Source organism: Solanum verrucosum, unplaced genomic scaffold (genome assembly GCF_900185275.1).
Source record: "Solanum verrucosum unplaced genomic scaffold, falcon-dt-bn FXZP01000058.1, whole genome shotgun sequence".
Lineage (NCBI taxonomy): Eukaryota > Viridiplantae > Streptophyta > Magnoliopsida > Solanales > Solanaceae > Solanum > Solanum verrucosum.
The window spans coordinates 2160241-2179000 of record NW_026020303.1 but is presented as its reverse complement, the minus strand read 5'-3'; the positions used below and the strand labels follow the sequence as shown (position 1 = coordinate 2179000).

General features: G+C 33.7%; 2 protein-coding genes across 4 annotated transcripts in view; both read left to right on the top strand.

Moving 5' to 3' along the window:
* LOC125835020 (ATP-citrate synthase alpha chain protein 2) overlaps positions 1–18760 on the top strand; it is an 877357-nt gene that overhangs the window by 764336 nt on the left and 94261 nt on the right. The window lies entirely within an intron of this gene.
* On the top strand, positions 16010–16777 carry LOC125835013 (uncharacterized). The gene is made up of 2 exons (XM_049514152.1): positions 16010–16384; positions 16490–16777. The coding sequence occupies exons 1-2, from the start codon at positions 16010–16012 to the stop codon at positions 16775–16777; spliced, it is 663 nt and encodes a 220-aa protein (XP_049370109.1).

Here is an 18760-nt window from a genome sequence, read left to right as displayed (position 1 = left end):
CACATTCGCCTTTCCTGGATGATATAAAATATCCATGTCGTAGTCTTTCAATAACTCAAGGCATCGACGCTGTCGCAAATTTAACTCCTTCTGTCTAAATATATATTGAAGGCTCTTAGGATCTGTGAAGATGTCAACATGAACGCCATACAAATAGTGTCTCCAGATCATTAACGCATGCACCTGCTTCATATGTTGCATCCTTGGGGGTTTGGTATGCTCGTTTGACTCATACATCATTTCCTACTATTCATCAAACATTGTCGTCTAGGGTCATTGTCCCTTTTTCTATGTCTTCTAGTTTATGTTCTACATATGTTGTTAGTAAAAGTCATAAAGTTCCTTTTCGTGAGTCTAGTTTTCAAGTCTCCAGGTCTTTAGATTTAGTTTGTTTAGATGTTTGGGTCCTGCTCCAGTTGTTTCTAATGAAGGGTATTAATATTATGTGATTTTCTTTGATCACTTTAGCAAATATACATGGATTTATTTCCTTCGTTCTAAATCTGAAGTCCTTTCAATATTTAGGCAATTTCGTGCAATTGTTGAAAAGTATTTTGGTCGTCCCATTATAAGTTTTCAAGCAGATTGGGGAGGAGAATATCAAGCATTGACAAATTACTTTAGAGATAATGAAATTGTGTAGTATTCTTCTTATCCATATACCGCTGAACAAAATGGTTGTGCCGAAAGAAAACATAGGCATATTGTTGAAACTGGTTTAGCATTGCTTCATCATGCCAATGTCCCACATAAATTTTGGACAAATGCATTTGATACTGCTGTGTATACAATAAATCATTTACAAACCCCACACTTAAAAAATAAAACCCCATTTCATGTGTTATTTACCACCGATCTAGATTACTCTTTGTTGCGTATTTTTGGTTGGCTTTGTTTTCCATGGCTTCGTCCTTATATACAAATGATAAATTATCTCCTCGTTCTAAACCATGTACGTTTTTAGGCTATAGTAAGTTACACAAAGGTTATTAATGTTTTGATCTTGTTTCCTCAAAATTTTATGTCTCTCGTCATGTCAGTTTTGATGAAAATGTTTTTCCTTTTGTTTCGCTAGATGTTGTGGTGCCTCCATCTATAACCAATACTAACTTATAACCTCTCAATTTTACATTGCCATTCCAAACTTGTGTTTCTCCTTTAAGAATTCCACCAACCATGCCACAATCTTCACTACCGACGCCCCCATCGAATCAGCCTTCACCCTCTTCATACGTGAAATCTTTGACAAATCACATATCCCCATCATCTGCTGCTCCTATTATTGGACACACATCTGCTACTAATCCACCTTCACACGATGGAGTTTCTCATGGTGTAGACTTGCCTTCACTAAGTGTAGTTGTAAAAAATCCTCACTCTTCTAATACAAGTCACTCTGCTGATTTTAGAAACACTTTAGCTACTGGTATGGTCTGTCCAACAGCCTGTCCTTTGCAAAAAATGGTCACACGAACACAAAAAGGCTCTTTGAAGCTAAAGAAACCATTCTCGATGTCTACTACGACACCAACATCGGCCATAGTAGAACCTTCTTGCCATTCACAGGCTATTAAGGATATTCATTGGCGTCATGCCATGTCAGATGAGCATAATGCACTCATTCAAAGTGGTACTTGGGAATTAGTTCCACCATACTCGTATCAAAATATTATTGGTTGTAAATGGGTGTTCAAGATGAAGTTTAAGTTGGATGGTGCATTGAATCGCTATAAAGCAAGACTTGTGGCTAAAGGATATCATTAACGACCAAGTCTCGATTTTGTTGATACATTTAGTCAAGTGGTTAAGTCGGCTACCATACGATTATTGCTATCCTTGGAAGTGTCTCATTAGTGGCACATCACTCAGCTAGATGTCTCCAATGCATTTCTTCATGGGAAGTTAGATGAGATTGTAGACATGTCTGAACCTCCTAGGTTTGTTGATCCTACTCGTCCAGATCATGTTTGTTTACTTAAACAATATCTCTATGGTCTCAAACAAGCTCCACGTATGTAGATTAAATGCTTAGCTGATGTACTTTTCTCACTAGGCTTTGTGGGATCCAAAACTGATTGTTCTTTGTTCAATCTTTCGAGAGACGATGTTAAGTTGTTTTGTTTAGTCTATGTTGACGTCATTCTAGTTGTGGGCTCTAATTCTGGTCATATTGTTGCTCTTATTGCCAAATTGAAAACACATTTTTTTGTTAGAGACTTGGGAAAATTGTCCTATTTCTTGGGCATTCAAGCCAACTGAAACCTGAAGGATTTTGATACGAATGCTCCTTTAAGGACTTACTCTAGAAGAAAATATAGGCGAGCAGCATGTGGAGATAATCTATCTTAGTTTATCTGTCTTACTTTCTTTGTTTTAAGTAGGATAAAATATATGAACAATAATTATCTATAGTAGTTATAAAGTAGAAGTTATTACCAGCAGACAGTAGCAGTTATTTACATCAGTAACTGTTTCGATCTCTATCTATTAGGAGTTATATTATGTTTACTATAAATATTTGTATTTTAGGAGAATTCTAGGAAGGAAAAATATTATTATTATCTTTATATTTGGAGATTTGTCCATTCCATACGACATTGTTATTGGTTAATGTAGTGTTAAAATTCTTACACTTTATTTAACCAATAAAGTTTCATTTTCATTTTGTTTCATTTTAGTTTCTATCATTTTGGTATCAGAGTAGACCGATCCAATATGGTCAATACAAAATCTTCTACTTCGCAATCACAAGGAGAAGTTTCCAATGTTGAATCCCCTGCGCAACAACTATCTGCTATCGCATCAAAATTAAACACAATTGACTCTTTGGCAGCAGATGTTGCTTCACTAAAAGCACATCCTAGTAACACCCAACAAGAGGAAACTGATGAGTCCACAAATTGGACTCATTTAGGGCTTTATTTTGATAGGAATAGTTTCCTCAAATGCTTAGTTTGTCTTAATATCTGATGAAAACTCTTAAGTTTCAAGTATTTGAAGTTTTAGTGGAAGCATGGACATTTAGGCGCAAAAAGGAACAAAATGGCTGAAAAGAATGAAGAAGCTAAAGCCTGTGCATCGCCAAGCACGCTTGGCGATTCGCCGAAGGGACGTACTCCAACCTTTGTTACAATACGTGAAACCTTGAAGGAGTAGGATAAAAAAAGGCGATGAAAGGAGCAGTCGGCGTTTCGCCGAATAATTCCGCGAAGCAGTACTAGGTCGCCTAATGACATAGAGCACGACGATACTGAAGGCTAGTGCAAGATGACGATGAACTACACCAAAGGGCGAATCGCCGAGTTAATCGGCGATTCCGACTAACCTCACCGAAAGATCCGCCAACACTATTTTCTGAAGTCTATAAATACTAAACTTGTTATTAATTTTTAAGAGTCGAACATTTATTTTAATTTCCAGAATAGAATAGTACTTTTTGGGGTATTTTCTCTCAAGTTTGGAGAGGGTTTTTGGGAGACTTGAAGAAAGAAGGATTTCATCTTCCCCAAGTTGGAAGTAAGTCTTCTCTGTTCTTCTTCCTTTGCTTAAATCAAGGTTTAATTCCTTATACCCATTTGATTTTAGTATCATTTTAGGTGTATTTTTTTATTTCTTGATGTGTGGCTAAACCCCCCATTCTTGTGGTGTGATTTAACAAATATGTGTTGATATTGTTGTTGGGTCTTGCTTGCTGATAGGATAGATGTATTTTAATGGTGATTTTACCTAGTGGTTGTGGTTTAATTTAATGGGTTTGTAGTTGCAAATACAAAACCACCCATGTGTTTTCGGCTTGCCCGAGAGGGAGGTCGCGACCGCTAGACTGATGGCCTAAAGAGTGGGTCGACATGAGGTTCAACCCAAGAGGGTGAGTCCTAGTCCCATATCCTAACACTCAGGTCGAGAGAGTGAGTGGGGTAAGGCGTAGGCTGACCTTCATGCGGCAAATGGGTGTCCGAGAGGAACACATTTGAAACGGGGTAAGTTGCCCGAGAGAGTACTTGTTTCCATCTAAAGCTTAGCCTAGTCACTATTATCTTGCAAATTTTCTATCGAAAGCATGTACCCAACGATTTATCTCAACTTGTATTGTGGTCACACCCCAAGAACTTGTCCCCATACTTGATCTTCTTATTATTTTTGTTGTTTTTTACTACTTGTGACAAAACCCCCATTTGATATTTGACACCTTTGTGTCACCCCTTTTAATTTACAATGTTTTTAATCATTAATGTCTTTAGCTACGACTAGTTTGAACTTAATTTTATTTTTCTACTAATTCTCAAAACCACTCCCTTGGGACACGACCCCAACCCTTGGTTGGATTACTATATTATCGACGATCGTAGACACTCGTACTGTAGGTTAGTGTCGTTGTTCATGATAAGCATCAGAAACCAGTCATCGAACTCGTAACAGAGGAAAAAGTGTAAATGTTTGGCAAGAAGAGGAAGAAGACATTGATAATACAGGGTGGCCAAAAAATTTCCCCGGAGGCCATACACGAAGATGGATTTTCCTAGATTTGAAGGAGGATAGGGCTAGGGGTTGGATTTTGAAGGCAGAAAAATATTTGTGCTACTACCAAACTCCAAATGAACACAAAGTTTACATTGTTGCTATGTATTTTGAAGATGATGCGCTTGATCTCTTCTCTTGGATTAATCGTGAACAAATTTTGCTCAATTGGAAAGAATTTATTAAAGCATTGCAAGAAAATTATGGGCCTGCAGAGTTTTAAAATCTGGACGAGCATCTGTGTAGCATCCGCCAAACTGGTTCAATGCAGGAGTGCCGTCAAGAATTTGAAAAACGTTCATCTAGAGTCACAGTCTGGCCAGATCACTGTCTCTTAGGGGTTTTCATGAACTGGCTTAAAGAAGAACTCAAATCAGATGTGAGAATTCATAAGCCTAGAACTGTTTATAAAGTGATGAGCCTTGCAATTGAATTTGAGCAAAAAGTTAGTACCAATCGCGGGCATACGTCTCAATGGTCAAATCTTTCACGATCCAACACAATCCAAACTGGTTTTGCACGTGATGTTCCTTACAAATCAGTAGGCAACCAACACGTATCATGAACCAATCCTAATTCTACGTAGATATCTCATTGTCCTTCTCCGAAACGTGCTTGGGAGATAGAGAAACAAAATCGAATAGCCAAAGGACTTTGTTTTAGGTGTAATGAAATATTTGCACCAAGTCACTGTTGCAAGACAACATCTCTCTCTTATGGAGGCAAATGACAACATTGAAGGTGGTGAATCTGGAGAACAAATGCCAAGTGACATTATTGATGGGGATGCAGGTACAAATGACCTTGCTGAAATTTCATTCCACACCTTTCTAGGTAACACAACAGGCACAACGATGAAACTTCAAGGGACCTTAAATGGACTCAAGGTGCAGCTTCTGGCTGATAGTGGGTCATCCCACAATTGTATCTCTAAAAAAATTGTTGAAGAATTATAGTTGCCTGCTCAAGTTGTGCCCTATTTTGGAGTTCAGATTGGCAATAGAGATATAATACGTTGCAACCATTTGTGCCAAAATATTGTTGTGAAATTCCCTAGATTAACTATTGAACAAGATTTTTATCCTTTCTCTGTTGGAGGAGCAGATTTGGTGCTTGGAATTAGGTGGCTTGCTTCTTTAAATACAGTCCAAGCTAACTGGAATGAGATGTTTTTGATTTTTAATTTAAATGAGAAGCGATATAAGCTTCAAGGGGTTCCACAAGAATCAAATGCACCAGTTGCTTTTCAGTATTTCTCCAAGGAGGCTGATACTTCAGGTAATTCTCTACCCATTGATATTCAAAGCTTGCTTCATAAGTTTGAATCAATTTTTGAAGAACCCAATGCCCTACCACCTTTTCGTCAACAAATTCATTCTATCCCTTTGATTCCTAACTCAAGACCACCCAACATCCATCCGTATCGTTATCCGTATTTCCAAAAATCAGAAATTGAAAAACAAGTTTCTAAATTACTCCAAAAGGGTTTTATAAGGTCAAGTACAATTCTGTTTGCTAGCCTTGTCCTTCTCGTCAAGAAAAAAGACAATACATGGCGTATGTGCATTGATTATAGAGGTCTCAACCAAATCACTATTCCAGATAAGTACCTAATTCCAAATATTGATGAGCTTCTGGACGAATTGCATGGAGAAACTATCTTTTCGAAGATTGATTTGCATTCTGGTTACCACCAGATACGTGTCGATCCAACCGACATTCATAAAACTGCTTTTCGTACTCACTCTGGTCATTATGAGTTCACTGTTATGCCCTTTGGTCTCACTAATGCTCCTTTGAGATTCCAATGTGCTATGAATGATTTGTTAGGACCACATCTGCGCAAATTAATTCTTGTATTCTTTGACGACATCTTGGTATACAGTCAAACCTTTGAGCAACATATTAGTCACTTGGAACTTTCTCTCCAACTTCTGAGAGACAATTGTTACTATGCCAAAACTTCTAAATGCTCGTTTGGGAAAATCCACATTTCTTCTCTAGGTCATGTAATTTCAGAAAAAGGGGTTGGTGTTGATCGGGATTAAGTTTAAGTTGTTTTGGAGTGGACAGTACCAATTAATGTGAAGGAGTTACGTGGATTTCTTGGGTTAACCGGTTATTATCGCATATTTGTGAAGGGTTATGGAATGATGGCTCAACCACTCACTGAACTTACCAAGAAAAATGCTTTTCAATGGTCGAACTCAGTTGAGAATTCTTTCCAACTTCTAAAGCAAACTCCAATAACTGTTCCGGTACTACAACTTCCAGATTTCACTCAACCATTTATGGTGGAATGTGATGCTTCTTCAGAAGGAATAGGGGCTATTATTCTTTAGGATTACCATCCTATTGCTTATTTTAGTAATGGACTTTCTTTTTTCCAGTCGTTTAAAGTCTACTTATGACTGCGAATCGCTTGCTCTTGCTTTAGCTTTGTAGAACTGAAAACACTACCTCCTGGGATATCATTTTTATGTCTGAACAGATCAATGCAGCCTCAAGTATCTCGTTTCCTAGCATGTTACTACTAATGAGCAGGAACGATTATTAATGAAATTGCTTCCCTTCAACTTCACAATTGCTTACAAAGCTGGGAAAGATAATTTGGGAGTTGATTCTCTTTCAAGGAGGCCATTAAATGTTGAATTTCTGGCTCTTGCTATTCCTGTGTCGATGGATTTTTCCAATTGGAAAAATGCTCTTCAAGCACATACATATACTCGTGAGATTATTCAAGCTATTCACCATGATCCTTCCTTACAACCAGATTTTCATCTTGTGGATTAGAAACATTATTTCAAGGAAAGGTTGGTCATTCCGAATCAATCTTCTATTCGACAAAAGTTTCTCTTAGAGTCTCACGACACACCTTCTTACGGGTATGGAGGATATTTGAAAACCTTTAAGTGCCCAAGGATGAACCATGATGTTAAGGTCTTCGTTTAGAACTGTTTGGTATGTCAACAAGCCAAATACAAGCTTTAGCACCTGTTGGACTTCTACAACCCTTGCCTATACCTGATAGAATTTGGGAAGATGTCTCACTTGACTTCATTGTAGGACTTCCCAAATCGGGTGGTTTTGATACAATTTTGATTGTCGTAGATCATCTCAGCAAGTATTCTCATTTCATCCCACTTTCTCACCCATATACTGCCAAGATTGTTGCTAAGGTTTTTTACATATATATTATGTGTTTCCATGACATTCCTCGGTCAATTATCTGATCAGGATGTTATCTTTCTCAGTGCTTTTTCACAGGAGTTTTTTCGACTTAGCCAAACAAGGCTAAGAATGTGTACATCTTACAATCCACAATCTGATGGACAAACAGAGGTGGTTAACAAATGCTTGAAATCGTATTTACGATGCTTTATTATGGAGCAGCCTTTTACATGGAGTCAATATCTACTATGGGCCGAGTTTTCTTTTAACATAGGCTTCCACTCATGCACAAAAACTACCCCATTCAAGGTTGTTTATGGTAGGGATCCTCCATCCATTTCTCCTTTTGTTCATGGAGAAACACGCATTGCTGAACTTGAAGAACAACTTTTGAATCGTGATGGCATGCTGAAAATTCTCAAGGATAATCTTTTAAAGGCTCAAACTCGAATGAAACAAGCTAATTCTCATCGTCAAGATGTTACCTTTCAAGTTAGAGATTCTGTCTTTCTACGTGTTCAGCCTTACCGTCAACGTTCTTTGGCTCATCGCAGGTGCAAAAAATTGTCACCTCAATTTTTTGGACCATATAAAATTGTACGATATGTTGGACCTAAAGCTTATGAACTGGAGCTTCCCGCTTCCTCCAAAGTACATTCGATTTTTCATGTATCTTTGCTCCGTCCAGCTCATGGTCAACAAGATGTTACACCAGCAACCCCTCTTCCTCTTAATGAAGATTGGGAATTCACCATATCTCTTGCTAAGATTCTTGCACATCAATGGGTTAAAGAAGTTGATTCTTCTTCTTTGGAATTACTCGTTCACTGGGTTGACCGTCCGCTTGAAGAATCTAGTTGGGAAAGCTATGTTCTCATTGCAGATTAGTTTTCTTCTTTTCTCCTTGAGGACAAGACGACTTTTCAGGGAGGATGCACTAATATGAATGCTCCTTTAAGGACTTACTCTAGAAGAAAATATAGGCAAGCAGCATGTGGAGATAATCTATCTTAGTTTATCTGTCTTAGTTACTTTGTTTGAAGTAGGATAAAATATATAAACAATAATTATCTATAGTAGTTATAAAGTAGAAGTTATTATCAACAGGTAGTAGCAGTTATTTGCAGCAATAACTGTTTCTATATCTATCTATTAGCAGTTGTCTTATGTTTACTATAAATATTTGTATTTTAGGAGAATTATAAGAAAGGAAAAATATTATTATTATCTTTATATCTGGAGATCTGTCCACTCCATACGGACATTGTTATTGGTTAATATAGTGTTAAAAATTCTTGCACTTTATTTAACCAGTAAAGTTTCATTTTCATTTCATTTCATCTTAGTTTCTATCAGATTGAATTTATCACAAGGTAAGTTTGTCACAGACCTCCTTAATCGTGTGCAAATGGGGTCGTGTGGTCCGGTCTCCACAACCGCTTCATCCTCGTCCAAACTCTCCAATACTGGTGGATGTCCATTTCATGATCAGACTCTATATAGAAGTATTGTCGGAGATCTACAATATTTGACATTTCCTAGACCCGATATAGCGTACGCGGTGAGCAAAGTATCACAGTTTATGCATTGACCTATGGATTCTCAGTGGGTTGCTGTCAAACTATTCTCCGTTATGTCAAGGATACATCATCTCATGGGTCATCCACCTTACTTCATGGTTACAGTGATTCAGACTGGGGAGGTGATGTTGATGATCACAAGTCTACTAATGGTTTCACTATTTTTCTTGGCTCTCATTTGATTTACTGGGCTTCTCGAAAGCAAAGAGTGTATCACGGTCAAGCATGGAGGCAGAATATTATGCATTAGCTGCAGCTGCTACATCTAAAATGACGTGGGTCGAACATCTCCTACTAGAGATTGGATGCTTCACCACCTCTCTTCCCACTCTCTGGTGTGATAATCTTAGTGCTACCTACTTAACTGCTAATCTCATTTTTCATTCCCGAACAAAACATATGGAAATAGATTTTCATTTTGTTCGTGACAAGGCTCGTGCGAAGACCTTATCAGTTAGATATGTGAGTTCCCATGATCAAGTGGCTGATGCTCTTACCAAGCCTTTGTCCAAGGTCCGATTTCTGAATTTGAAGAGCAAGTTGACAATTGTTCCACTCCTTGTTCATCTTGTGGGGAAGTGTAATGATAATGTCACGTAGGAATTTGAGTGAAAGTCTATTTCTATTTAAAGAAGTCGTGTAATTAGTTTTAGATTAGGAGTCCTTAACAATTATTACTTTGGAGTCCTATAAAATATACTCATGTATATATTGATGTATCCAACGTTGTGAATTGAATAAGATTGAGAAGTATCTTTACATTGGGAAGTATGTTACAAAATTTTACATTGTTAGTACTAAAGATTGAAATTATTAGTAGGTGTTTTATCTTACAGTAGGTGATGGTGTTTTATGTTGTGGAAAGAAGTGTATCTTCTCACGCTCAAGGAGTATCCACTGGAAAAAGAGATCTATTTGTTCCTTTATAGTAGTGTCTAATTAGTACTTGAAACTATATGAATTTAATAATTTTCCTACTCTGACAACAATGAACCAACTCTTACAAAAGGCACGTCATTATGGAAATATTGATACATTTAATTATGAGCAACTTTCACATATAGCAAACATAAAAATCATATTTATATGTTATAGTTATAGTTTGCATAATTGTGCTTCATAGCAAATTTTATGTTTGCTATGGAGCTTTTGATTTGTATAATTCGCTACAAATATCCAATTTAATACAAATTGTTCAGTTTTGTATAAATTCATCTATACATTGTAATTTGTATAATAAGATCTGTATTTGTATAATTATAAGTGTATAGCACGAAAATATATGTATTTGTATTTGTATATACACTTTTCTCTCGCTTTATATAAACACAAACGCATTTTATACATTTTATACCGAAATGTATAAAATGGCTAAGTGTATACCGAAAATGGCTAATTGTATATCGAATCAGATGGCAAAAAAAGGGGATGTTTGCTGCGAATTACAATTAAATTAAACTATGGCTATAACATTTAATTTGAATTAATAGTTTGCTATTTCATACAATTTTCCCTTTAATTAATGGGCACATCAAACTTTTAATGCCAAGTTGTTGGTCTATTACTAGGTCATTCTATTTGAAACAAAGAGAGTCTTAAAAAAAGTATGAAATAATTATATGACAGAGCAAATTTCAATGATTTAATTATTTTTTATATGTGATGGTTTAAAAACTTCTAAAAATTGACCCTATAATCATTCCTCGCTCTTTTTCTCCCGTCGATGATTTTATTATGATCTTCTATATTTTATATTTTTTGTGTTTCTTCATCTGGCTTATGTTCTTTATAAATAAAATGATACTATAAAATTATATTATCGATCACTTTAACATATTATGAATAACGTAGGAAACATCTACATTTTGTAGAATTTGTTTCATGAAAACATCCCTACTTTAAAAATCCTTTTCAGAAAATGGAACAAAAACAAAGACAACTAAAAATCAAAACCTAGGAAATGCAGGAAAAATAGACCCATTATTAATTAATTACTACCTCTATGAAGAATACATATTGGATCAAGAAGGTATGTATATATACTAAAAAACTAATGATGATGTCAAAATTTTATGGACGTACAAAAGAATAAAGAAGAACAAGTAGAGAAATCCTCAAATTTGCCAACACATTTGTTTGGTCCGCTCACAAGAGTATTTTGATCGTGAAAAGTCATATTAACATCGCAAAAATACTTTAGTCCACCCAAATTAAACCCATTATGTCCAACTCCTCCGCGATAAAATATGTCAAACCTAATCTTGAATATCTCAGATCGATGCATTTTCTGACTGCTAACAAGTGCCCGTGGAACATATATATCCGTCTCAATTGTAGCAGGGGCTGCTGATACGTTCAAAAACGTTTTCTCGCTAACTGCTTGATAAAATTCTCTAGTAGGTAACGTCCATAAAATTTTCTCATCAAAAAATACCCATATCATTCCTTTATCGTAGAAATATTCAACGTCTCTCTTGTTTGTCACCTTGAATGTCACATTGCATCCAGCTACGATCGTTGAATTAGGTGAAGGTTGTAAATTGTATATAGTCATGGAATCAAAATCAATTCCATGTTTTACAATGATTTGGTTGTTCATGTAATTAGCTGAACTTGTCATACCAAAACCAATAATTCCAAAGATACCAAATAAAAGAAGGATCATTACACCAAAACCAAACAATAATGATCCAATTTTTTGAACAACATGTAGGTTCTCCAATTCAGTATCAAAGTGATGATGATGTGTTGATTGTGAAGGGGGTGAATTTTGGAAGGATGTAGGTAACATCTCATAGGATGGGTTTGAAGAAACTCTAAAAGCTTCCATTCTGATCAATTTTAGGTCAGAATGAAAGCAATTCTCACATTTCTTGACAAACATAAAACAACAATTGGAGGACATGAGTTTTTTTTGGATTTTGTAGTCTAATGGCTATTCGCATTTATTGGGAATTTGTAAAGTCAAATACATTATTGATGATTCTCAAGGAAGGATCAATATTGTAATATTATATGTATTTAATTATTTTTAAAAAATAATCATGAATATTTTACTGCACCATATTGAATGTATTGCACGTCGCAATAATTAAATAAAACTTATAATTTTTTGTTGTAAATATATTTATGTGGATGTCCATAACTTTACCATAATGTTTAGTAATTTCCACACCTCTATAACATTTCCCTTTGATATTTCTCCATAACTTACATGGTAAATGTCTCCACAACTTTTATGATTAATGTCATGTTTATGACTAACCTATTGTATGTCTCTATGTAATTAATACTATAAATAAATGTATTAGAGTTCATATGGGATACACTTGAAGATTAGGAGAATACTTGAAAGAATAAGAAAAGCTTCTTCCATAATTAATGTCATGAACTTCAATAGTCGATTATATCAATTAATTATGCTTTTGTCTATTTACTTTTGTCTATCTAATTATTTTTTAAAATCAAATTATATAATGACATGAATCAAGGATTAAAATCATTTCAGAGTATAAATGATTTATATTTCTGTTTATTCAATTACCAAAAATAGTATAAATTCTAACTACACTATGAAATGTGACTTATAGTACATTTAATGGATAACACTCATGAAAGGTAAAGTCCCCTTAACATCTATTGCAAATATGTTTTAACAAATAAATACTACTGCTTCCATGGTATCATTTTTATAATCTTATTATCTTAGTTGCTAATGATACAAGTCAGAATGGACATTGTCTTTACTCCGGATAAGTTGATCAGTCATAAGAGTCCATGTTAATTTTTGGCACTCAATCTAAATGACAAGTGCAAGGCTCCAATTTAAATGATATTTATTTACAGGACTCAAATGTGAGTTTTATTTCACTTTGGCATGTGATGCCATTAGCTGAGGGAAAGTCCATGGAGTAAAGTTCTATGACATCAAGAGGGTAAGACATCGGACTATAATTATGATGCATTGTAAAAATAAGATGTTGGGTTCAAGTCTCATTAATTTATGGCCTAAGACTTCTTGATATGGGTAAGACAATAAGTTTAACTCCTAATGCATCATAGTGATGATATGGTGATGACTAACACAAAATAATATGTTTTTGATTAAAGTCACGAAATCTGTCCAATTGATTTGCTCCATTCTCTTATGTGAATGTGGTAGCATAGCATAATATGTCTAAAAATGACAAGTGATTGAATGTATGAATATGAGTGGTAAAATGTTAATGGTCATCACTGTGGTAATTAAAAGGAAGAACATTATGGGTTCTTAAGATGGTACTTCAAATGTGAAGGTAATTGTTGGTCATCAAAGTAGTATGAAAGGTTATTGGGCGCATTGTTGTTGGTACAATCCAGTTTGAAAAGTTCTGTTAATCCTCCATCATAATAAAGAAATACAAGAGGTAGTACATTTAATACAGTTGACCTTTTAAAATGATGTTGAAGTGGGTCAAATAAATTTGATAATGTCAAAGCATGACAATTAGTTTAATTTCTAATAAAAACTTATGGAATATGTACAAATGGTTATGGTCCATTTCTTGAAGAGAATGTGACTTGTGTTCATATTATGTATGGTTGGATAAATGATCATTTGGTCACCTCTTCAGAAGGTTTGAGATATTGAAAATAATTTTTTTGACATAAATGATCATTTGGTCATATACTTTGAGTACATCATAAATATTGTGGTATGTTTTATCATGAACTATTGAAGGACAAAAGAAAGAAATAATTATTTCCTATAAAGATTGTTGCTATGATCAAAATAAATATTATTGTTGATAACACAAAATTGTTATTGGTTGTCAAGAAACAAGTCTTTCTTTAATAATTTTTACCATGAGATTAAGAATAATTTTCTCCTTGAAGGAGATGGTCACCATACGGATGGTGTTGTAAAATTTATTGTAGTATACAAAATTAATTGAGAGCTCCGAAATTGCTAATTTGTTAATATTCAAAGAACTGAAATAGTTCATAATATTGGGGATATAGTCAGTCTCAAAAGAAACTTTTTATGTTTTAGAGGAATTGAAAAGAAAAATAATTATTATATTGAGACTATAAATTATTGGAAGATTAAATATCTTCAGATTACTACAATCAAAATGAGTTTTGAATGTTTACTTCAAATGTTACCGTCTTTTTCTTGTTTGTTGTATAAAAATATGGACATGATGAATGAATCTCATGCAAAAGTAAACTAGTAGTTTACTAGAGTATATATCAATTGGCATAATCGGTTGGTCATTCCGGTTCAAATGCGATACAATACCTAACATCATAGATACTATATCCATCTTATTTCTTTTATCCAACTTTTCTATCAACGTGATAGACCATTTTGAGATGCATAAACATTAAAAAAATCAGTAGATTATAATGTACATACACCTAGTACTAATAAATAATAGAAGAGTATACACATTGTATATTTATAGAAAGAAAAACAAAAAAACGTAGAAAGAAATTCAAAAAATTATTGAAGAATGAACAAAATTGAGGATAAAAAATACACAATAAATCGTCCTAAAATTTACTTGAAGAAAAAAATCCAGTCTTTCTATAATATATTCGAACAACAAAAATAGGCACACTATGAAATTCCTAAACTTTACTGAAGAAGAATCAAATCATTATATTGCATTACCAAAAGAAAGAAGTATACTGAAAAGGCATGATAAAAAATGTTATAAAACACTAAAAATAACAAGAAGAACACAATTAAAGTTAAGCTACAATACATAGCAGAACAAAAAATGACCCAACAAAAAAAATCCTAAAATTTACTGAAAAATATTCAAAGCAGCAAAAGTATGTTAAGTATCAATGATAAAGAAGAAAATTTACTGCAGTTAAAGGTGAAGAAAATTGTTGGAATTGAAATTAAGAAAGTCAGTGAAGAGGAGAAAGAAGCTAAGAAAGCTCAAGTTCTGACTACTGGGAAGCTTCTCAATCAAACGAAATTCAAAGACAATATTGGGTCTATATCTCAGCTGGTCCAAATGCAAAACTTTCAACCAAAAGTTAATGTCTCAGCCCAACAACAAATGAAGGCCAAAATTCAATTCTGGACAGCCTTATTTGAGAGATGATTTGGACAAATAAATGAGGACAAATGGATGAAAATTGAGCAAGAAATATGCAGATTCCTATGTAACGGATTTGTGTATTTCTTGTACGAAATAGTACACACAGTTGTATATTTTTGTAGTGTAGTGATAGCCAATTAGAATTCATACACGTATAGGAGTTATTTTGTTTTCTTCTTCTAGATATTTTGTATATATACATCATTGATAAATGAATGAAAGGCAAGAAATTTTTTTCCTATTCTAGTCTCTGAATTTCCACATGGTATCAGAGCAAATCTGAGATCCTCTTTCTCTGTTAGCTTTTCTTCTTTTCCATTTTTCTCACTATTCTCCTTTTTTACTATCCAACATTGGTGATAGGAACTGTAGTCACTCCTGATAACACTAAAATAACTGGAAATACCTCAAACCCTCTATCAGATCACACTCATCCTTTCTTTCTTCATGCTTCTGATTCCCCAGGAATGAATCTTGTCAACTCACCCTTTAATGGAAAGGAATATGGGGATGGAAGAGGTCAATCTTGATAGCCCTTTCAGCAAAAAATAAGATTGGGTTCATTGATGGTACTCAAAAGGAACTAGCTCCTACTTCAGCTGATTTCAAACTATGGAGCAGGTGCAATGACATGGTGTTGTCATGGTTGCTCAACTCTCTCTCTCAAAGGAGATAGTTGCCAGTGTCATCAACTCCAAAACAACCAAAGATCTGGAATTTGAGAACAGGTTTGGGCAAAGTAATAGTGCTCAACTCTATCAAATACAAAAAGAGTTGAGTGATTTAGTGCAGGGATCAAATGATATTGCTGGGTATTTCACAAAAATCAAGAGGTTGTGGGATGAGCTTGATGCTCTAAGCACTTCTGTCAACTGCACATGTGACTGCCAGTGTGGTGGAAAAGCAAAAATAGGTAAGTCTCTTCAAGATGAAAGATTGATTCAGTTTCTAATGGGTTTAAATGATGTCTATGCAGCTGGGAAAAGCAATATTCTGATGCTCTCACCATTACCCTTTGTGAATCATGCTTACTCACTCTTAATGCAAGATGAGAAGTAGAGGGAAGTGTATATGAGCTCACACTATCTAGGGAACTCTACTTTCTTCTTGGCCACTAATCAGACCACTCTTGGTCAGAAGTCTGGATATTATGAAGCCAAACAGAAGAAAACTAATTTGGTGTGCTCAAACTGTAAAAAACCTGGGCATTCTGTGGATAAATGCTATAGGATAATAGGCTTTCCTAGTGACTTCAAGTTTACCAAAGCTAAGAGATTCCTGGGAAATGTGAAGAACAATGTCGTCTTCATGGAAGGAACACAAGAACAAAATGGAGAGCATTTTGATGGAGAAGGGCAGGGGAAACATTTCACCAAAGATCAATGCTCACAACTCATTCAGATGCTTTAGAATGTGCAAATGAATCAACCAGAAGAATCACCATATAATACAGCAGCTAATGCAGTGACCTGTGCTAGTAATGTTTTCAAATCACCTCATAAATTTGTCCAGTTCAAACACCAAACCTGGATACTAGATTCAGGTGCTACACAACACATGTGTTTTGATTCAAGGATTTTCTTAGAACTTAGAACTCTTGAGTCTCCTATATTTGTTGATCTTCCTAATTCTTATAAGGTCAAGGTCACTCAATATGGAAGTATCTCTTTGCATCCTAAACTCATCTTAAATGATGTATTGTTTATTCCTTGTTTCGAATATAACCTCATTTCAGTCTATAAGTTGTGCAAACAATTAAGAGCCCGTTTGGATTGACTTAAAAAAAGTAACTTTTAAAAAGTAACTTTTTAAAGTGCTGGAACTTATTTTTAAAATAAGTAGTTATGTGTTTGGATAAAAGTGCTGCAGTTGAAAAAAAAGTTGTTGATGTGTTTGGCAAATAAGTGCTGGTAAACATTTTTTTTTATCAAAATGTCTGAAATACCCTTTAAGCTGTTAACATGATAAAAAGTTGATTAATTTAAGGTTTTTATACTTAAAAAAAAAATTAAAACAAAATTAATTTATGTTTTACATCCATAAGTAATAATATTTTTCTATCATTCACATATTTCTTTACCACCTTATAAGAGGAATATAAATTCATATTTCAGAAATAATAATAATAATAATAATAATAATAATAATAATAATAATAATAATAATAAAATAATAATAATAATAATAATAGTAATAGTAATAATAATAAAATAATAATAATAATAATAAAATAATAATAATAATAATAAAATAATAATAGTAATAGTAATAATAATAATAATAAACATAATAATAATAAAATAATAATAATAATAATAATAATAGTAATAGTAATAGTAATAATAATAATAATAATAATAATAATAATAGTAATAGTAATAGTAATAATAATAATAATAATAGTAATAGTAATAATAATTATAATAATAATAATATAATAATAATAATTATAAGAATTATAATTATTATTATTATAATAATAATAAACATAATAATAATAATAATAATAGTAATAGTAATAATAATTATAATAATAATAATAATAATATAATAATAATAATAATAATAATAATAATAATAATAATAATAATAATAATAATAATAATAATAATAATAATAATAATAATAATAATTCAATATGGGCAATTTGGAAATTGTATAAAAGAATTAAGGGCAAAAAGGTAATATACTTGGTCAACATAAAAGGGCTTTTAAGTTAAAAAAAAAAAGAAGCTCCCCTCCCCTAGCTTTTAGCTTTTGGCTTAAAATAAGTCATTTTTGACTTAAAATAAGTCACTTTGATAATTGCCAAACACTCTAATAAGTCAAAAACTGGCTTTTAAGCCAGTTTGACCAGCTTAAAAGCCCATCCAAACAGGCTCTAAGTTGTTTACTCATTTTTTCTTCTTTTAGTTGTTTTCTGCAGGGCCCTTCAATGAAGAGGCCTCTGGAATTTGGTGAAGTGAGGACAAAACTATATCTCTTAGAGTCAAGCTTCCAATATCTTAAGAGTTTCGATGGCAGAGCAGTTAAATTATCTGAACAAGAGAATTCTAGTTGTCTTTCTATTTCTAGTACTTTTCCCATTCCTATAAAAAGTAGTTCTGATGTAAGGCTATGACACCTTAGATTAGGGCATATGCCATTTCAATTAATGAAAAATGTTTGTTCAACTCTTGTTTCTCTTCTTCATTTTCATTCTGATTGCAATATCTGTCATTTAGCTAGACAAAAAAAATTACCTTTCCAGTCTAGTGAGATTAGTACTAAGAAGATCTTTGAATTGATACATATTGACACTTGGTGTCCATACAAAACCCCTTCACACGATGGATACAAATATTTTTTAACTATAGTGGATGACTATAGTAGATCAACCTGGACTTGTCTTTT

What these genes read in the sequence shown, in the direction of transcription:
- LOC125835013 (XM_049514152.1), top strand. Translation starts at nt 16,010, where the DNA reads ATGGTTGCTCAACTCTCTCTCTCAAAGGAGATAGTTGCCAGTGTCATC. An exon ending in TGCTCTCACCATTACCCTTT is followed by an intron (nt 16,385 to 16,489) that starts GTGAATCATGCT and finishes GCCACTAATCAG; the next exon opens with ACCACTCTTGGTCAGAAGTC.